This window comes from Panicum virgatum, chromosome 1N (genome assembly GCF_016808335.1).
Source record: "Panicum virgatum strain AP13 chromosome 1N, P.virgatum_v5, whole genome shotgun sequence".
NCBI lineage: Eukaryota > Viridiplantae > Streptophyta > Magnoliopsida > Poales > Poaceae > Panicum > Panicum virgatum.
In genome coordinates this window covers 42,208,199-42,230,258 of record NC_053145.1, presented here as the reverse complement: position 1 = coordinate 42,230,258, position 22,060 = coordinate 42,208,199, and the positions used below count along the sequence as shown (strand labels likewise).

Here is a 22,060-nt window from a genome sequence, read left to right as displayed (position 1 = left end):
AAATCCATTAGTTCAAAGTAATAAGACAAACTAACAATAAATTCATAAGTTATGTGCTCATTTTGTAGTTAGGATAGTTGGGATTGACCTTATCTAAATAGGTTGGGTTGTGTTTTTTTTTCCGGACGGATGCGGGTCCACCCGCGGGTGGAATCTCAAATCCGCACCCGCACCCGCAATATGCGGGTGCGGGTGCGGGTCCACCCACGGGTGAAAATATCAAACCCGCACCCGCATCCATCGGGTTTAAAATCCGCGGATACCCGCATCCGCGAGTGGAATTGCCATCCCTACAAATGACAACAATCCGCCCTCTACATTTCCTGACATTCCACAGTCCATCCAGAGATGCCAGCAGGGTTTAAAAAACCGGTGGTACTGTTCAAAACTGGAACAGTAACACAAAAAAATTACTTTTGTATTTTTAGATTTAGAAGCCTAAAATATAAAAAACCGGATCCGGTTTTTCATCTCGGACCGGACCGGAAACGGGAAAAAATCCCGAAAACCGGCGGTTACCGGACGGGAAGTGAAACCCTGGATGCCAGGCGAGTCCATATGCAACTGCCAACATACTGGCACTGTTTAGTTTCCAAAACTTTTCAAGATTCCTCGTCACATCAAATTTTTGGGCACATGCATGAAGCATCTATCTATCTATTATATTAATAAGGGAGTGTTAGAAGAAGATAAAAGAAGCCACCACGTTCACCGAGAAGGTCAAGAAATTCCCACGTTAATCCTAAAAAGAAAAGAATTTGGACCATTGGATTTTATAAAGATCTAACGGTCTAGAATAATCATACGAGTCCATGTCAATCAATCATCAATGTATTGAACGTGATAAGGAATATAAATTAATAGATGGCAAACTGCACGTACATGTATGAACGTGATAAGGAAAAGAGTACTACCATGACAAAAGAACACGTATAGAACTCCGACAAGAAAAAGGATTACAGCTTTATAAAAAAATCAATGTATTGAACGTGATAAGGAATATAAATAAATAGATGCCAAACTGCACGTACATGTATGAACGTGATAAGGAAAAGGAGTACAACCATGACAAAAGAACACGAAATAGAAGCCAAACTGCACGTACATGTATGAACGTGATAAGGAAAAGGAGTACAACCATGACAAAAGAACACGTATAGAACTCTGACAAGAAAAAGGATTGCAGCTTTATAAATAAATAGATGGCAAAATAGCAGATTCAAACAACAATTACTACGGGCTTATTTTCTGCGTGTCAGCTGCCGGAGATAGCTTCCCTCCATCTTCAACATCCCTTCACGCTGAGGCAGCGCCTCGACGCCGGGGGGCACGACGAGTCGGATACTCCCTCTGCCAACCTGTTGCTTGCGACCGAGGTATTAACAATCTGATTACTTCTACAACCTATCTTTTGTCCATCAAGCTCAGGTATTACCTCATGCCACCTCTTCTTCATGTCGTACAGGTCCTAACAATATGACATACAAAAAAATTAGACAATTGACAACAGTTGGGCAGTCATGGAACATTAAAGTGAGAGTTATAAGAATATGGGAATCAATTAATTTTGCAACAGACGAACTTATGAGCTTAGATATGATTCTTATGGATGAACAGGTATTGTTCTTTGTAACATAATTTTTTCAGCAATAAATCTTATCACATGTTTAAGTACTCACTGTAAAAGCATTTATTGTCTTTTACAGGATGATACAATTCGTGCTACTATTTGGAAGAATCTTATTGACAGTTATAAGCCAAAGATCATTGAGGGCTCTATCTATGCACTTAGAAATTTCAAAGTCCAAGAAGATGCCAGATATCGTCCAGTAAAGAATTTATTTAAAGTAGTTTTTGTCTATAACACAAATGTTCAGGCATTGGATGCAGATTTAGTCAATTTTAAAAAATATTACTTTGAGTTTGCTTCTAGAGATACACTGCTAGAGCGAAAAAATATAGATAAACAATGCTCAGGTATGTCTATAATAAGTGTCTTAAAATTATATCTACATTCTAGATTTTTAATATATTAATCTTTTTTCTTTACTATTTGCAGATGTTATTGGATTACTCACAAAGATTAAGAAACTTGAATCTAGGATCATAATGAAAAATACTGCCAATCCACGCAAAAGGGATATTCGAGAGATTGAACTTCTTATATCAAAGTAAGACTCTGCATTTGCTTCAAATTAATAAGGACCATGAAATAATATTACCATCATTTGATCTAATAAAGTATTTTATGGCACGACTCAGGGATGATACAGTCAGGATAACTCTATGGGGACATTTAGCTCATTCTCTGAATGAGGATGTTGTTGGAAAACACACTGTCGTGATTGTTACATCAACAATGGTGGAAGGTTTGCAAGGTAAATTATTATTTTAAATATACACAATGATAGTTACATTCATGAAAATTAATATACTTTTATGAATTAAATAGGTACACTATCTCTAAAGTCAACAAATGACACAAGATTATATATTGACTTAGATATACCTGAAACCTGGAAGCTTATTGACAGGTATGCAAAACATTCATGTCTTTATTCATTATTCAAAGTTCAAATTCAGAACTGACTTTTAATGGTACCCTAATAACACATATCTGTAGTGTTCCATATGAAGAAACTGTACCAAAATTAATGGATGTAGATAAAAGTACAAAAGGTACCATTCAGGAACAAATGTTTTATAACAGAAGAACTTTACAAGACATTACTCAGATGAGACACGATAACCCAACAGATCAGGTACAATACACTATTCACATATATGATTATTTAGTTGAAAATTCATGATTTTAATTTTTTTAATGAGCACTAAGCCTTTCTTATCCTTAACATGATATTAAAATTTTAGGATTTTGTGTTCACATCGAAAGCTACAATTGAACGACTAGAAAATTCTTCTTGGTGGTACATGTCATGCAATGGTTGCAACAAAATGTGCACTAAAGTAGACGGCAAGTATCATTGTAGAAAGTGCAATGCATGTCCGGAAGCAACAACTCCTAGGTAAACTTTTCATTATTTCAAATATTGCCTATATATTTACATTTTTCCGCTTACAAACACGTTGTAACAGGTATTGGATTCGACTCCAAATTAGTGACCACACAGCAACCACTACATGTAGTATATTTGATGATGAAGCACAAAAAATGCTCAAGATGACCATCACAGATCTGCTAGATTCACTTAATGGGAAATCTGAAGAAATCCCTATGGTTATTCAACAACTATGTGGGAAAACACTTATCTTCCGTTTCATGCTAAAGGAGCAAAATTTGACTGAAGGGAAAGAATACTATCTGGTGAAGAAAACATTTGAGCCAGATGAGAAGCTAGAGTTTCAATATTCAAATCATCAAGCGGAGAATGTAAGGTTATTTTCATTACAATGATTAGTTTATTCTTTTGTACAGAACCAATTATCCCTATAAATTTGTTTGCAGGATCACAACATCGAAGATACACATGACAAAAAAATATCAGATTTATTTGATGAAGAAGAATTAAAACATAGCAAATACAAAAATGGAAATTTTGAGTTGAAGCATACAAGTGATCCCATTCTGGAGGTAAAGTTATTTTGTGTAATTTGAAAACAATATTTTTTCTCCTACTTTCATGCTAAGTTACCAAACCATGTACAATATTATTTGACAGGAATGTAAGATGAAAGCTTCACTTCGCAAAAATACATCAAAATCAATTGATTTGGAAGATAGTGGCGAAGATATCAAATGTAGAGAAAAATCTCCAGCATCAAGGGAAGACAACCTTAGCAGTAAAAGAAGGCACAGAGCTATGATAGTAGTTGATGACTCAGACGAAGATTGCATAGCAACAATGCAAAATAAAAAAAGGAGTAAAGTTTCCTGGAAGAAAGTTAAAAGAGCTCATGCCAAATCAAGAGACATCACAAAGGCCAGAAGAAGATGCCGATGTTGATTACAATCATACCCAACAGATGAATTGTGATGTCCCAGAAATACCCCAAAAGACTAAGATACTGAAAAGAGCTAACAAAAGTTTTAAGAGGTCAGAAGAAACAGTTGCTCATGGAAAAAGAAAAAGAAGAAAAAATACCCTCAACATGGAACTTTCTACTAAACAGGTATCAAATGAATTTCAAATATTATTTATTTTTAATTAACTACCTGAGTTATGTCCTGATTATTTATCTAATAACAGCAAAGTTCACTTGTTTCAAAAGATATAGATGTTGATGGCAACAACGATATCAACTACGACCATACCAATAGGAAATCTATTCTCAGGAAAATCAAGCGGCAAAAACGTGATGTAGCAGTCAAACAAAGCGAATCTAACGTGTTAAAGGATGGTGTCAAAGGTTCCAAAAAGCGAACCCAAAAGTTGAAGAAAAATCCTACAGAAAAAAGAGTGGCAGCATAATTGTGATGGACACAGAAACTATGACTGATCTGGTACTACAGATCCACAGGTTTCATATTCTATATTGATTATATTGATATTAGAACTAACAAGCTTTTCTCTTATGTAGCAAGAACAACAAACGGGTACTTCAGAGCAAGAAAATGATCATAGCGACATTGGTATCAAAATTAGTCCAGCAGAGGAGATTTATGAAAGCAATAGAGATATGAAATCTGATCCATCAAATAAAAATGCTGAAAATAACATGGAATTCGATTCTGTCCCTTTGGATGTAATTGTTCAACACAATAGTGACAGAGATACAAAAAGACCAACAAGAAAGTTGAAGAAATGTTCCTACAGAAAAAAAGGGGCGAAATAACTATGATGGACACAGGAATTACGACTGATCTGGTACTGCAACAATCACATTTTTCTTCTATATTGATTTAATAGATATTTAAACTAACAAGGTTTTTTCTTATGTAGCAAGAAGAGCAATCAAATAGTTTAGAACAGGAAAATGATCAGAGCATTAGTCAAATCAACCTCATTCCAACAGAGGAGAATTCTGAAAGCAAAAATAAGGTCAACAACATACTCCTGCATGGAGATGATCGTCCAACTCTTTACAGATCATCAAGAATTAGAAGAATTCCTGCAAGATATAAATCTTAGGTATATAAAAATTTATGCAATATCGATAATTTATCATTTATTACAATGGTCAATTAACTACCATACATTGATTATTTTTGTTGTGTAGGTGTGCACACATAGCAGTCAGAGAAGATGTGAAGAATTAGATCAAAGAATCACTCCCGTGCAAGCTACGAGTAAAAGCAGCACTACAACAGTAGTATAGAAAATATCAGGATATAGTAATAAACATCATCATGTATGCCTTCTTACAGTGCCATTATAATATATATTTCATAGTTTTCCAGAATTGTAAATTTTTTAGTTATCATAAATAATTAACTCGAACACTGCATGACGGCGAAACAAGTATTGAAGAATCAGTGTTTGGCAATGTTAATTACCTAACACAATGAAAATTATTCAATCTTCAACACTATTTACCAAGATACAGTACAGTAATAAAAATATTCAAGTTATATCTATCGTCATCTCATCTTTTATGCTATTAAATGGAATTGCAACTTAAAGAATTAGATCTTATACACTATTTACTAAGAGATAGTGCCTTAAAAAAATTAAAGCTCTAGCAGTGAGCACCTCCTACATTGCGTCAAACCCGTTTATTTATTTACGCTACATTAGAAAACAATCAAACACCAGGTAGTCACCAAATTTCCCTACATAAAAAATAAAATTTATTGCTTTCGAAGAATCAAATTACCAAAGGTAAAAATAATTAGAAAATAAACTACTCAACCATTAATCATGCGTGCGGGAGCTGTGCGGGAGCGGAGCGACTGTCAAGATGCCGTAGCCCTGGGCTGACCGTCGCCTTTTGTTGCCGGAGCCGACACGCTGTCGCCGCATTCCCGATCACCTGCTGCTTCCTCTCCACCTCCGGCGAGTAGGGGCGGGCCCAGGATTTTGGGGCTGGCTATTAAAAATTTTGTACAAGTGAATTTTTTTAGCTGCCTCAAGTATGGATTCATAATAGACAATTCAGTACCAACATCACAAAAAAGATCATAACTTGAAACTGTTGAACATAAAGATAATAGATGTACCTCAAATTCAAGAAATGCTCACTGCCGCAATGCAGAGAATTGAAATCTCTGATCGCATAGAAATGAAATCGCTCACTGCAGATAAATGCTCACTACTTCCGTGGGCCTAGGCATGCAGCGCTGCTCCGCTCCGTCCGTCCGATGCTTCAAGCCGAGCTGCAGTCGCCACACGCAGGCCACCGGACAATACGCCCTCGCCGCGAGACTCCACCTCGCCGTCCGCCCGGTGCCCACTAGACCGGCTGCCCACTGAGCCGAGCCGAGCCGAGCTGTGCCGCGCCGTCTCGCCGGCCGCCGTTAGGGTTCGCCCGCCGCCCGGCCGCTGTTGTTGCTGCGCCTCAGTGCCGGCTGGTGCGGTCGGGAGATGGAGAGGCCGGGCCTCCGGACTGGGCCAACCGGTGGGGATTGGGAGGCGCATAGGCGCGCCGCGCGCTGACGGGATCACACCCGGAGGCGAGCCGCGGATACCCCATGGATGGGATCTCGGGGGAGAGTCGGAAAGAGGAGGCCAGGAGGGGGGCAGAGAGCGTAGATTTTTGGTGGATTCGCACTTTCGTAGGTATCTCAGTCATCGGATTCTAGGAAGCCTGATTCGTGGACTCTTGGAGTGTGTCCATACGGGGTGGTAAAAACAGTCTCTTCTGATATTTGCATTTGAATTTTACGGGGAAATTTTAAGAGCGCAAAAGTGGCATAGACTTAAAAGGTGGCCATTGAGTCGCACCACTGAGCCAACCACAGCTAAACATAGTGTCACCAACAAGATGCTCTAAATTCTGGTAATTTGAATTGAACCGTGCCACTAGATTATCATGGTCAAAAGCGGACACAGATCCTAGCCACACTTGAGAAGTCATTTTAACTTTTTTGGCGAAAGAAAGGAAAACACCATTGCATTGCAGTTGGTCCATCGCTAGCAAACCCCTCCATACTTGCCGGAGCCGTCGCCAAATCGACGCTGCCATTGCCTCCATCTCCAGCCCAATCCTCACAGACGCCACCAACCGTCAAGATACGCAGCTGCGGCGCGAGCGATAGAAAGAGGACCATTCAGTCTGCTTGCTTGCGTTCGGATGCGGAGGCTTGAGGGCGAGTAACACACGTCCTGGGCGCCGGCCAGAGTGCCGCATCCCCGCAGGCGTGCGCCGCGTGTCCTGGCCGCCGGCCGGAACAGACACGCAAGTGCCTCAGCATGCGGCCGCAGGACACCACGCCTCCTGGTCAGCTAGCCGGAGACGACGCGTGTCCTGACCACATCCGATGCACCAATCACACGTCATAAGTTGGTTCCTAAAGCTAGGAGGATATAATCATATCAGTAACGGATCAGGATTAATTATTTTGACAAAAGATGCACACGTTGGGCTAACAACACTCTTTGAAGTCAATACGTGTTCGAAACGGACAACTTTATATAAAGTTGTAAACGAAACAGATACAAAACATTATAATAGAAACTATATAACTCAAATCTCAGTTCATGCTTTCTCCAAATATTTACATATACTAATCTAATTCCGTAGCCTTTTTGAAAAAATAGATTCAACCATCAACAAACGATCAAAGACAGGTATTTTCCATCGTTCATCTTCTGCTCCAAGAATCAAAAACCATATTCTTTACGGGCTGCTTATGCGAACATATTTATTTGTAGCATTACAATTCATTAAAAAAAGCATCGGGAAACACAACAGTTCGTGGGAGACAAAAATCTAAACTGGAGTGTACTTCTGGCAAGTATCATGTGGGCCTCTTCTCTTTCATGCCTTTAGTGCACTGCATATACATATCATGCATAATTTTGTTAGTCAGCCTTCCTCTTCTGCCACAGCCTGTCCAACGAGCTGTCAGCGTCACCCTGCCAAAACAAAATAACAAATCAAAACCTCCTAATATAAAGCTCGGATACATCCGGATAAATAACAGGATACAGGAAATCTTTAAATCCAGCAAATTAACCAATTTACAGACATAATTAAAAAAACAAAAGATTACACGAGCACTAGGCTCTAAGTTATAAACATCATAATAATAATATTGTGTTCCAGTGTATCTGGGTCCACGCAACCACACATTACATATTCAATAAAAATTATGAATCTACATGGACAAGTTAGGATAAAAAAGCTTAAGAATTAAATCATGATTATTATCAGGCCAGTCCTTAGCTGTCAATGTGAAAGCTCTGTTAGCTCAGTTAGCTCTGGTACTTAGTATTTTTACAAAATCTAAAACAGGTTAAAGAAAATTCTATTAATACCTTGGCGGCAACTGCTAGAAGTCTATAACAAGAAAATATTTACATCTTCTCTTTCATGTTGCCTTAATTTTACATCTGAAATCAATTAAGAAACAGTCTTCATTAGAATCCTTGCAACCTGCAGGTATCACCATCAGAAGGCTGCCTATTAATACACCATTAGCCAAAATGTAGTAGAGGCAAAGGCAAAAACCGCTTCTATGGAATACAATATGCCGTGCCACACATACTCAACCAATATGTCTCCTTTATAAGTGCATGCAGGAACATAGACGGCAAATAATTCAGGAAGCCCACTGCTGTTCAAGTAACCATGTCCACCATAGAGCTTTCTGCATTCTTCAATTGCATCCTGCATAACAGAGAGGAGTTACCATAAGGACAATGAATTGTCAAACATCCTTTATTATACATTCTGCTCCAAGAATCAAAAACCATATTCTTTACTGGCTGCTTATGCGAACATATTTATTTGTAGCATTACAGTTCATTAAAAAAAGCATCGGGAAGCACAACAGTTCGTGGGAGACAAAAATCTAAACTGGAATGTACCTCTGGCAAGTATCATGTGGACCTCTTCTCTTTCATGCCTTTAGTGCACTGCATATACATATCATGCATAATTATGTTAGTCGAAACAATAAAATTACTACATATAAATTTAAAATACATGAAAATTTAATTTTCTTTAATGCCTGCTACTACACATTGAAGTCTATAACAAGAAACATGTTCTCTTTCATGTTGCCTTAATTTTACATCTGAAACAGGCAAAAAAACTAATGGAGAACCATCGAAAGGAAGAAGCATCGCAAAACAGAAAGAGGAGGAAGGAACAACTAAACCTTAAAAGGGGCAAAAAAAGAGCATGCACTATAGAGGAAACGACCAAGATGAAATATCGACTGGCAAGACTGAAGAGAAAAGAAATACTTAAAGAAAAGAGAAAACTAAAGCGTTCAAGAACATGCAATGAAGATGCAAATCAAGATAACAGTAGCAATGCATCTGGCGAAACACAGAAGAGGGGCGATGCTGAAAGTAATATATGGAACTTCGGAAAGCCAAAATACAGATGTGAACACTGCGATGCTCTCCTATGGTACGAGGAAAGACTAAGACCCAAAGTCAAAACTAAAAAACCAGCTTTTGGAATGTGCTGCAATCAAGGAAAAATCAGACTGCCTCCACGCAAAAATCCACCGAATTATCTCGACAATCTTTTGAATGGTGAAGGAGAAGATTCTAAAAACTTCAGAGAAAACATCCGGTCTTACAACTCAATGTTCTCATTCACATCCATAGGAGGGGTTGTAGACAAAGAGATAAACAAAGGCCATGGGCCATACGTATTCCGCATGCATGGCCAAAACTATCATCATATTGGAACTCTACTGCCAGAAGGTAGCAAGCCACACTGGGCACAGCTATACATCTACGATACAGAGAATGAGGTACAAAACAGGATAGATGCATCGAGAAGTAACAATGGAAAAACACCGATTAACCCTACTATTGTGGCTGGTCTTCAGAGCATGCTAGATGAGAACAATGTCCTAGCTCAATCATTCCGAATGGCAAAGGAAAGATTCAAAAACCTAGACTACCATGATTACACTCTAAAGCTAATAGCAGATCGAAATAGAAACGGGACACACGGTTTGCCAGGAGCAGATGAGGTTGCAGCACTGGTCATAAAAGATCCAACAGATGAAGCCAAAGGGCGGGACATCATCATTGAGTACAAAGATATGGGGCCTAAACAGATATCAGAAATCCATCCAAAATTCATGTCTCTGCAATACCCACTGCTATTCCCGTACGGAGAAGATGGATTCAACATTAAAATACCATATCAACAAAAAGATGGAATAACATACAAAAGGAACAAAGTATCTATGCTTGAATTTCACGCATACTACCTTCACCATCGCCCTAACCAATCTATGTCATTGCTGATGTCTGGACACTTATCTTTGCAATTTTGGGTCGATGCTTACACATGCATCGAGCAGAACACTCTAAACTGGATAAGGCACAATCAAGGGAAATTACGTACTGAACTCTACAGCGGATTGCAAGACGCAATCGAAAGCGGTGACACCAGAGCAGAATATGTTGGAAAGAGGATACTGCTACCTTCAAGTTTCACAGGGAGTATACGAAACAAGATGCAAAACTTCCAAGATGCGATGGCCATCTGCCGTTGGGCTGGATACCCAAACCTATTTATCACATTCACTTGCAACGCAAAATGGCCAGAAATCCAGTACATGCTAGATGAAACAGGAAGCAAACAAAAACTAGCTGAACGGCCCGATATTGTAGACCGAGTGTTCATGATTAAACTAAAGGAGCTACTACGGGACATAGTGCAAGGAAAAAGATTCGGAGAAACTACATCAGGTGAGATCCAATAAAATATTAATATACTACTATGTTTTATGTTATCTATATAATTGAATGTTCGAAAACTAACAAAAATTTTAAATTCTAATGCAGTCCTGTACACAATTGAGTTCCAGAAAAGAGGACTCCCGCATGCACATATATTGATATTTCTTAAGGACAAAAGCAAATGCCATGATCCATCACAGATAGATGATATAATATGTGCAGAGATACCAGACAAGGATGAGGACCCTGAAGCATATGCAGCTGTGGAAAATTATATGATGCACGGACCGTGTGGAGAGGCAAACACAAAATCTCCATGCATGGTAGAAAACAGATGCACCAAACATTTTCCAAAAAAATACAACTCAGAAACAACAATTGATGAAGAAGGGTTTCCGGTGTACAAGAGGAGAGACAATGGGAGACAAATCAAAAAGGGAAAAGCTACACTAGACAACAGATTTGTCGTACCATATAATAGGGATCTCCTGGTCAAATTCCAAGCTCACATTAATGTGGAATGGTGCAACAGATCTAGGTCTATCAAATACCTATTCAAGTACATTCATAAAGGAGTTGACTATGTAGTTGGATTACTCAAGGAAAACACGTCAAAAAATGAAACTGACGAGATCAAGAAATACTTAGAGATGAGATACATATCAGCAACAGAGGCATGCTGGAGGCTATTCCAATTTGACCTCAACTATCGAGATCCGCCCGTTGAGAGGCTCAATTTCCATCTCGAGAATGAACAACAGATTATCTTCCCAGACTCTACCGATATAAGAAACATAGTCAGAAAGGAGGGAGTCAAGGAAACTAAGTTCACTGAATGGATGAATGCAAATAAACATCACGAAGAAGCAAGAGAATTGTCATATGTAGATTTCCCTAATAGATGGGTATGGAAAGCAAAAGAAAAAAATGGGAAAAGAGAAAACAAGGATATGCAATAGGAAGGATCTACTATGCACATCCAACAAGTGGAGAAAGGTACTACCTCCGGATGCTGCTGAACACTGTCAAAGGATGCATGTCATATGAAGAAATAAGAACAGTGGCTGGAGTTGTACATGCAACATTTAAAGCAGCATGCCAGGCCATGGGTTTTCTTGATGATGACAATGAATGGATCGAGTGTGTGAACGAAGCAGCTAACAGGGCTACTGGAACCCAATTAAGACTGCTATTCGCGACCATTTTGTGCCACTGTGAAGTAACTGAACCAAAAAGATTTTGGGAATCAACCTGGGAGGCATTATCCGAAGACATACAACACAAGAGAAGATTAATCCTAAACTTCCCGACACTGCAGTTAACTGCATCTCAGAAAAAGACATACACTTTGATTGAAATAGAGAAGCTGATGCAACAAGCAGGAAGGTCCCTAAAAAATTACCCAGATATAGAATTGCCAAATGCAGATGAGCTACAAGAACTTGGGAACATATTGATAAATGAAGAGCTAAACTATGACAGGGACAGCTTGAAAGAAGAACTACAAACAATACTCAAAAACATAAATCCTGAGCAAAAAAAAGCATACGATGCGATAATGGAGTCGGTAGAAAATGGACTTGGAAAGCAAATATTTGTCGAAGGCCACGGTGGTACAGGAAAGACATACCTATGGAAAGCCATTACAACAAAGCTACGATATGAAGGAAAGATAGTACTTGCTGTGGCATCATGCGCTATAGCTGCCTTACTAATACCAGGCGGAAGAACAGCACACTCCAGATTCAAAATTCCACTTAACATAACAGAAGAATCCACATGTGAAATCAAACAAGGAACCCATCTCGCAGAGCTGCTAAAGAAAACCTCAATAATTATTTGGGATGAAGCTCCAATGGCAAACAGGAATTGCTTTGAGGCACTAGACAAAAGTCTGAGAGATATACTCAGATTTACAAACCAGAACAGCAATGAAAAGCCATTTGGTGGGATGACTGTTGTGCTGGGAGGAGACTTTCGACAAATCCTGCCGGTAGTCCCCAAAGGAAGGAGAGAACACAGTCAGCGCTTCAATCAAACGTTCATACCTATGGAACTATTTCGAAATAATCAAACTGACAAAAAACATGCAGCTCAACTGTATGCCTCACAACACAGAAAAACAAAAGGAAGTCAATGAATTTGCTGAGTGGATACTGAATATTGGTGAAGGCAAAACAACATCAGATGAAGGAGAAGAGTGGATACAAATTCCAAGGGACTTGATTCTAGAGAAAGGAAATGACCCAAGAGAGACAATCGTAAACAGCATATATCCAAACTTGCTGTCCAACTACAAAGAGCCAAAATTCCTAGAGGAAAGAGCGATATTATGCCCAAGGAATGAAACAGTCGAGGAGATAAATGAATATATAATGAACCAAATAGAAGGTGAGGAAGTAACATACCATAGCTCGGACAGCGTGTGCAAAGCATCTACAAACAACAGGAGCATGAACCAGATGTATCCTACAGAATTTCTAAACAGCTTGAAGTTTCCTGGTATCCCAAACCACGAGCTTAAGCTCAAAGTAGGCATGCCGGTCGTGCTCCTTCGAAACATCAACCAATCAGCAGGTCTATGCAATGGTACGCGAATGACAATCACTCAGCTTGGAAACAAATACATCGAGGCAAAAATAATTACAGGAACTCATGTGGGAGAAAAGGTATACATACCCAGAATCGTCATGTCGCCAAATGACTCAAAGTGGCCGTTCGTGCTGAAAAGAAGGCAATACCCCCTGTCTGTCTGCTTCGCAATGACAATCAATAAGAGTCAGGGTCAGTCTCTTAACAAGGTGGGCATATATTTATCTAAACAGGTGTTCTGCCATGGTCAGTTATATGTGGCATTATCAAGGGTGACAAATAGGAAAGGACTGAAGGTTCTAATCAATGACACAGAATGTCCAGGAGAAAATAAAGCCAAAAACATTGTCTACAAAGAAATCTTCTAATGAGTAATAGATACACGCTCTGCATATTTACATTACTGTCAGGCATATCTCTCGGGTGAAATGTAATCTCAAACATATGTAGCAAAAAATAAGGATGAACTGGACAGTGATAAAGAACTGTGTGAACTGATAGTGAAAATCATATTGCTTATGTCATTAATATCTGCCCAATAACATAAATTCCAAGGGAATCCTGGAGGGCGGGAATTCCATAAAACTCCGATTGAACCCCTACCAGTGCTGGAAAAAACCAAAGACCACTCTATCAATGACCATGTCTCCAAAAATGCGAAAACTTACATTCTTAAATGCAAATAATTCCTGCAAAACAGTTTGATGGATCATATTACACCACAAATATGATTCTATGAGGAAACATGTAGTCAAGGTACAGATAATAGAATGCTTGGATGTCATACAATCGATGCATTTCTGGATCAAATATTTCACATAATGGTCAAAACATATCTGATCAATATCTGACCAAGCTCCATGACCATGACAGATTTGTGGTCGTGTTTTGCTACTTCAAAAATGTTAAGTCACTTGACAGACTTATCAAAAACATATATATGATGAACAGTACAAAAAACGGAGCATTAGGCCATGTAAAGCGTATCTGAATCTGAGTTGCTAATAAAAGAATATTCTTCAGTTCATCTTTTGGATGACCCAGAAACCATGCATATGAAGGCGCGACCTTGCCGGATCCGACGTGATGCTGCCGCAGACTCGCGGACGAGCTCAGCGAGTCCTGCTGCCGCGTTGTGGACGAGCGAAGCGCGTCCCAGCCGGAGACGACATGATGCAGTCGCAGCCTCGCGGGAGAACGCCACGCAAGCCGCCACAGCAGCACGAGCAGGCGGAAGCAGGGCGCGCCCGGAGGCTCCGCGCCTCAAGCATCTTAGTGGCGGCCGGCGCATCGCCACGGGCGGGCGGACGGCAGCAGCGCCGCAGGCAGCATAAGCCGACCAAAGCGGAGGCTCATTCAGAAGAACAGGAATCCATCGCGAGGGCAGCCGCTCACGAAAGCAGGGGTAATCCGGAGGGCCGCCACGCGCCGGAGCAGGACGGACGGAGCAGCAACATGCGGAGGCCGGCGGCGGCGGGGGTTCGATGGTCTGGGGATTAGATGCGGCTGGGGTTGGGAACTTGGGATAGGAATAGCTAAAGGCGACATGGATAATTGGTAATTTACCAATCATTTCCAAATAATCTAAATAAAAAATAAACTACAATAACATGTATCAAACTGAAATGATTGAAAAATGTCTCACGACAAACAAATGTTTTATTAGTGGAAATGGTCCAAAAACAATTTCACCAAACTCAAACGACCAATTAGCCAAACAAACAACATTAGCCAGAACGGAACAAGATAATATGGGGTGGACACAAGCTAGAAATTTTTAGATTTAAAAAAAACATTCAATGCGGAAGACAAAAATGAAAGAGGATCAAATCAGCAAAAATAACTAGATAAATTAAAAAATATATCTATATCTATATCTATACCTATTACTAAAGCGAGTAAAAAAGGTTCTCACCCAAATTTTTGGTTTGGTATGTTGATTTAGTCCGTCTGTGTCATTGACAGGTGGGCCTTAGTCCATCCCGTATGCGAGTCGGACCAACTCTCTCCGTCCACGACTCAATCACGAAGATCCCTACAAATTAACACACGGCCATCAATGCGCATCCGATACTTTTTTAAACTTTGTCCATAGCAACGCACGGGCATAATTGTCTATAAAAAATATAAACAACAAAACTAAATAAGGTTCTATGCTATTACCAATGCAGGTAAAACTTCTTTGCAAATTTTTAATGCTAAGTAAAAAAACTAGCTAAGTGCTCGATGGAGCAGAGGCAAGACGGAGGTCCGCCGCACGCCGGAGCAGCACGGAGGCCTACAGTTTGGATATTCTGGAGATTCGATGCGAATGTAATTGGGATGGTTTTAGGCTGCGGAGGTAATTGGTCAATTCCCATTCATTTCGATTTATTTTAAAATAAAAAAACAAAGAACAAAAAAAAGTGGGAAAAAACGGGTAGGCAAAATAAAAAACTACATCCACAAAAATCAAAATATTATTTAATATTTGTTCACGTAAATTTATTTAAGCTGTGTTTAAAAGTATAGCTTCAAAACAAAATGCTAATACTAAAAAATTATACTTGAAAAACAATAATTTCATTTAATCAAATAGATGTAGAATATGATTATATATTTTTAAATTCAAGTTAAAAATATAAGAAATGCAGTTTCTTTAAATTTTGAAGCAAATTACTTAAAAAAACATAGATAAAAATATTTTTTATGCTATTACTAGGTACAACTTTTTGCTGCTTTATTACTATTAAATAAAAAAACTAGCTACCCGCGCTATTAGCGCGGGCCACCTTACTAGTTAAATATATTTTAAAAAATAACTAATTGCACAGTTTAGTTGGAAATGATGAGATGAATCTTTTGAATCTAATTAGTCAATGATTGGACACTAATTACCAAAAAAAAACGAAAATGCTACCGTAGCTAAATCCAAAAAATTTCTCGAACTAAACACGCCCTAGTGCGCACGCAACAAACGAATCAACCAGCACTAGCTAGTCCATGTCCCTTGCTTTGGCCAAGAGCCCAGGCACCTTCAGGTAGCACCAACACTAGGAGGGTTCAGACAGAGCATAAGGAAAAGAAAAGGGCTTCCTTGCAGTTCAGAACTAGATGATATAGGGCACCTCGATAAGAAGTGCAGCAGGCGATTCCCATAAGTTGTTGTCGTGCTCATCGTGTTGTTCTTATCGTCTGTCGCCAACGATGGTCAAGACGGTGGCGCACAAGCACAGAAGACGCCTTCCAAAGGGGAAAACGGTAACATGTTATATTGCTGTGGGTCCTGCTGCTGCAACTGAAAGGCCGTGGGTGGTGTCGAGTGGAAGGCGTGGCGTGGTATGACCGGACCTGTAAACTGAAGAGTGAAGACTCGTTCTGAACTTTACATCTATGAACGCCAAGAGGAACAGGAAGGAGCTCTTCCTCTCTATTACCTTTGTGTACTCGCTCACATCCCGCCGTGATCACCGGCGGCCATGGGATGGGGGAGCGACATTGTCCCATTTAGATGAAACCGTTGATGATCTGCCATTTTTTTTTGTCGTAAGATACCTTTGAGGACTGTTATTCTTCATACACCTGAAATCCTGAATTCCTGAATTCAAAGATTTGCTTTTGTTCGACAAAGTATCGATCCCGATTGAGAGATCATCTTCTATCTCTACGTGGAGCATCTGCTGCTGCCTGTTCTTTCTTTCTTTCAAAACAGCATGTGGTCCGCCACCTCGCTAACCAAGGTGCCGTGACGCGCACCACCTTTGTCGCCGATGTGTGGTCGGTGGTCTCATCCGCGTCTAGCAGCGACAAGCCGGCAACGCCTCCATTCTGTTACAAAACCAAGTTATTTGATCTCATCAAATGCAGCAATGGTTTCAAAGCCATTGTAACAGCCATGTTTATGGCATTAATGATCCTTATTTCTGCCATTAGAAAGAACAAACTGATGTACTTATGGCTAGGAGTTACACACTCTTGTAATCTCCCTATATATGGGAAACTTGAGATCAATGAGAAATGACATAGAATTCACCATACATTTTGTCTCCACAAAATTCTCCTAACACGTTATCAGCACTGGCCTTAGCCAACTGAGTAGAAGAAGACGACAAGAACTCCGACGAACAAGAGTAAGATGCCGCAGCACTCACCAAATTCGCTCGAACTTCGACGTCAACTTCGTCAGCTGCTCCTGGATGGCCTATGTCATCCACTGCACCATCGTCGTCATCGTGGACGTCGCGGTGGAGGCGTTGCCGCAGCTCGCCGTGATGCCAAGGGTACCCCTTGCAATGCCACTGCCGACAACCTCGCCGTTCGCTTGGGACCGCCAGTGCTGCCTGACAAGTGCACAGCTCCTTGCCGAGTCTTGGTGACCTCCCTGCACTACTGCTCGCTCCATGGATGGGCGGCAAGAATGCAGGGCAACAACGGCGAACTCTCGGCAGCAGCTGCACACGCCAGCGACCAAGGCACATCATGCCGCACCCAGTCGCCAACGTACTCCTCGGAGACGCCGCCGTACACGCCAACACCCCTGGAGCCGCCGGGCTTCGAGCTTCCGCGCACCATGGCCGCACGCCGTGGAGCCCTCCCGTTCTACAACAACGGGGTAAGCTCAAGCATGGCGGCCCAGGTGGTCTTTGACGAGCCGACCCTCTCGCCACCGCCTCAACCTCTGGCACCGGCGGTCGTCGATGAGCTCGGCATCGTTGAGCCAGCCATGCCCCCCCACTCCCACCTCTGCGCAGCCCCAAGCCTCGTCCCTCTCGCTCCGGCGAGGGGGAGAGGTAGGCGTGGCCGGAGTTGGTGAAAAGGGGGCGGAAGGAGGAGATCCGGCCACACCATGACCGGATCCGGACGGCGCGTCGGCGCATCAGCGCACGCAGTGGCGGCGGCGCCTCCACGCTCTGCTCTCGCGTGGCGGCACACTGGCCGCGGCGCCAGCGCCTCAGCGCGGCGGACGGCGGCACCGGACCCGCACGACACCAGCACGGCGGTGCATCAGCACCGGTGGCGACGCCTCTGTGTGGCGCGGCGCAGCGGCGGCGCTCGGCGCGCGACGCAACGACGGCATCGGGGCGGCACACCGGCGCGGCGGCGTTGGGCTGGCGTGAAGGGGCATCGCGACGGCGGCGGCCGAAAGGCGCGGCAGCGCTGACTGCAAGGCGCGGCGGCGCAGGCGGCACCTGGCGGCGGCGGCATGGAAGAGGGTTAGGGTTAGAACCCTAACCCGAGCCGGGTCTTCAGGCCTTCAGGCCGCGATCGCCATGGGCTGGCCCAACTGGCGCACCCACCAAACCCCACCTGGCTCCCTCTGGACCCAAATCGGCGGTGGGCCAAAATTAAAGTTGTTTTGGCCCACCGCCCAATAATTTTTATTATTTTTATTATTTAAATTTCAGCAAGAAATTTACATTCAAGTTATTGTACTTTGAACTATTTATATTCTTCAAATAATCAGAGATTTTATATATGCTTTCAGCATTATGTAATTCTCTGTTTTTCATATATATACATTTCCATGTCCTTTAATATTATAAATACTATGCAAATTTAATTTCCGCGCTCTATTTATTTCATGCAAACATTTTCTTCTAAATTGGAACAATTCTTTGAAGTATGAGAACAAATGGATTTACGTATGCCTCAGCATTGCGATAATCCCTCTTACTCGGAATTCTCTACCAAAAGTGAAGGAAATTTATTTTATTGTTCGAGTTCATTTTGAATTCACATTAAATTGCATCAACATGCCATAATTTCTCAAAATTGTTGGCAATTAATTTGGGTGAGATGGCCGCCAAAGAGTTTGATATAATCGCTCTTGACGGTTCCAATTTCCTTGTTTGGGCGATGGATATCAAAGTGAGTCTGTCGAAACATGGACTATACATATGTATAGATGAACCAGCTGATAGAGCCACAGCTCCACCCAACATGTCAATGTTCTTCCGCCTTATATGTAATAAGGAATCGTATCCATCAGGATTTAAAAATGGAACACATGTTCAAGGAAGACCCACACATTGTGGACAATTCTCAAAAGCGCTATGAGTCCTCCCAGAGGGACACATGAGTAGAATCATCTACGCCTACGGGCTCGAAATTCCTCATGCAATGGCAAGCTCAATAGGGCCCACAAGCCATGTGAGATCTTCCAAAAAGGGTATAAGCATATCTAAGGCAAAATATGATGGTAGCCACAAAAATACCTTCTACAGGTGTGGTCACCACAATCATATTGCTAAGAAATGCAGAACACCAAACATCTGGTTGACATATACATCGAGTTCGTGAATCATACACAGTACATCCAGAAAGTACACTTCACCTCTCATGAGTTGGAGACTGTTGCTACGGACCCCATCCCTCAAGGAGCGGGACCGAGCAACACAAAGACTCCGTCAAATGAAGAAGGCTCTCTGGACATCGACGACATGCTGACATTTTTGGAGACCTCAATTAGGCTCCATATATTTGATATTTAAATTTGCAGAAGTATTCCTTGTAATAAAGACATGATGTTGCTACTTTTTCATTGTAATAATGCAAATGATATCTTAATATTTTTCTTATTTGATAAATATTTTGCATTTATTATATTTGTATGTACTTTCTATATTTTGCATTTATTCTTATGAATTTAAATTCTGCATTATATAGATTATTACGGGAGTCAATCCAATGGAAGAAGAGATGTGCCTAGTGGACAGCTGTACCACTAACACTATACTTAGGGAAGTCAAAATTTTCCAAACTCTCACCAAGAGAGAAGGACAAGTTTTGACCATTGCTGGACGCGATGCTATGACCGTTGGCTCCGGCAGGGCCACTTTCATACTTCCAATGGGTACTCAAATTCATATCGAGGAGGCATTACTGTATCCCGATTCAACACGTACCCTACTAAGTTATAGAGATATCTAAAAAAATGGAATTCATGTGGAAACATATGAAGAACACAATGAGGAGTCCTCCTCTTCACAAAAGATACTGGATATGGCAAACAAACACTTGAAAAAGTGTCTTCTCTCCCGTCTGGATTGTACTACACATAGATCAAACCCGTACCACATTTTGCATACACAGTGATTTTCTAGAATGTTGATACATTCAAAACTTGGCATGAACGCCTTGACCATCCTGGCATCGGGATGATGAGAAAAATCATGAGTAATTCTAATGGACATGGTATGAGCGATAGAAAATTCCCGAAATCCTCAGATTTTGTGTGCACCTCATGTGCAACTGGGAAATTAATTTTGAGACCCTCACATCTCAAAATAAAGGCTGAACCACTAAAGTTTCTTGAACATTCAAGGTGACATTTGTGGCCCCATTCAACCTTTGTCTGGACCATTCAGGTACTTTATGGTTCTAATATATGCATCCACATGATAGTCTCATGTGTGTCTATTATCGACACGGAACCATGCTTTCGCAAAATTAATTGCACAAGTCATCAGACTTAGAGCAAATCAACCTGAACACCAGATAAAATCAATCAGATTGGACAATGCTGCAGAATTTTCTTCTATGGCTTTCAATGATTATTGTATGGCTTTAGGAATTGAAGTTCAACATTCTGTACCATATGTCCACACTCAGAATGGTTTAGCTGAAGCTCTTATCAAGAGAATAAATCTCATTGCAAGACCATTATTGCAAAATTGTAACATACAAACCTCATGTTGGGGTCACGCAGTTTTACACGCTGGTGACTTAGTACAATTGGGCCCAACTGCATACCATACAGCTTCCCCACTACAATTGGTTTGTGGTGATCCTCCTAGTATTTCCCATCTGTGGAAATTCGGTTGCGCTGTATACGTACCGATCTCACCACCAAAGCGTACATCAATGGGCCCTCACAGGAAAATGGGGATCTATGTGGGGTATTTATGTCCGTCGATCATTAAATACCTAGAGCCCCTTACAGGGGATTTACTCACAGCCAGGTATGCTGACTGTATCTTCAATGAAGAACATTTCCCGGCATTAGGGGGAGAATTCAAGTACCACACCGAATGCCCGGAAATAAATTGGGATGCCTTAGACACCCTAAAGGAGGATCCTCTGTAAGGATCACCGGGGTGTCCGACCCTAGAGGGGGAGGGGGTGAATAGGGTCGCTAATTCATTTTCTAACCTAGGGCCCAATCTACTTGCATAAGATAAACCTAACACGTCCTACACATGCTAGTTATGACTAAGATTTATCTATGCTACTCTCTACTTACCCCAAAAGACTTGCAACCTATAGCCAATCATAATTAAACTAACTAGAAAAGTAAAGACACGCAAGATAGAGTAAATGCGAAAACGTAATACGGTAAGTAAAGAGGTAAGTGAGAGAATATGCAAACTCCTGTGAAGACACCAAGACACACGATTTAACGTGGTTCGGTTAGGACACCAAGTCTCTCCCTACGTCCACGGCCACTTATCCACCAAGAACAAGTGTGATGCCGAGTCTCTTCGCTTGATCACCGTCTTGCGTTCGCCACCAAGGCTTCCGGCAAACAAAGGCTAAGTGACGCCAAGTCACCAAGACAAGGTCACCGCCACCGTCTCTCTCGAAGCGTCACCAACGGCACTGTCTTCACTATCGGAGCTTCTCACCAAGAGGGGTCTCCTTCCCCACACAAAGTGTCATTGCCTTTCCACACCAAGTCGGAGGGTCACACGACGAGTACACGGTTGCTTGCCGCA

The 22,060-nt window shown here is 41.3% G+C and overlaps 1 protein-coding gene and 2 long non-coding RNA genes across 10 annotated transcripts; 1 reads left to right on the top strand and 2 right to left on the bottom strand.

Annotated features, from left to right (window-relative positions):
* Positions 1–1,169: 1,169 nt before the first annotated feature.
* On the bottom strand, positions 1,170–6,756 carry LOC120655900. The gene is made up of 4 exons (XR_005667763.1): positions 6,119–6,756; positions 5,812–5,988; positions 5,014–5,070; positions 1,170–1,468 (listed from the first exon to the last, which is right to left on the bottom strand). It is a non-coding gene; the product is annotated as an uncharacterized LOC120655900 (long non-coding RNA).
* LOC120655898 (replication protein A 70 kDa DNA-binding subunit B-like) lies at positions 1,256–5,361 on the top strand. 2 transcript variants are annotated; one of them, XM_039933880.1, is made up of 15 exons: positions 1,256–1,376; positions 1,466–1,617; positions 1,707–1,977; positions 2,060–2,171; positions 2,263–2,378; positions 2,453–2,534; positions 2,624–2,762; positions 2,872–3,026; positions 3,097–3,391; positions 3,467–3,592; positions 3,681–4,131; positions 4,209–4,462; positions 4,540–4,826; positions 4,902–5,090; positions 5,179–5,361. In XM_039933880.1, exons 2-11 carry the CDS (start codon positions 1,477–1,479, stop codon positions 3,963–3,965), a joined length of 1,722 nt encoding a protein of 573 aa, XP_039789814.1. In that variant the 5' UTR covers positions 1,256–1,376; positions 1,466–1,476; the 3' UTR covers positions 3,966–4,131; positions 4,209–4,462; positions 4,540–4,826; positions 4,902–5,090; positions 5,179–5,361. The 2 variants fall into 2 exon arrangements, with proteins under 2 accessions (XP_039789814.1, XP_039789813.1); XM_039933879.1 differs by lacking the exon at positions 1,256–1,376 and having other exon boundaries at positions 1,442–1,617; positions 4,231–4,462.
* Positions 6,757–7,566: 810 nt separating the features above from the next.
* Positions 7,567–14,906, bottom strand: LOC120655899. Of its 7 annotated transcripts, none has more exons than XR_005667761.1 (5): positions 14,436–14,906; positions 13,455–13,527; positions 13,184–13,354; positions 8,931–12,762; positions 7,567–8,730 (listed from the first exon to the last, which is right to left on the bottom strand). It is a non-coding gene; the product is annotated as an uncharacterized LOC120655899 (long non-coding RNA). The 7 variants fall into 7 exon arrangements; XR_005667759.1 differs by having other exon boundaries at positions 8,931–12,588; positions 12,697–12,762; positions 13,455–14,905; XR_005667758.1 differs by having other exon boundaries at positions 7,692–7,976; positions 8,379–8,730; positions 13,455–14,904.
* Between the last annotated feature and the right edge of the window lie 7,154 nt (positions 14,907–22,060).

Bases quoted from the DNA above. Each gene is read 5' to 3' on its own strand.
- LOC120655898 (XM_039933880.1), top strand. From the start codon at position 1,477: ATGACATACAAAAAAATTAGACAATTGACAACAGTTGGGCAGTCATGG. The intron at 2,763-2,871 runs GTACAATACACT...TTAAAATTTTAG, and splicing joins ACGATAACCCAACAGATCAG to GATTTTGTGTTCACATCGAA. The intron at 3,392-3,466 runs GTAAGGTTATTT...ATTTGTTTGCAG, and splicing joins CAAATCATCAAGCGGAGAAT to GATCACAACATCGAAGATAC.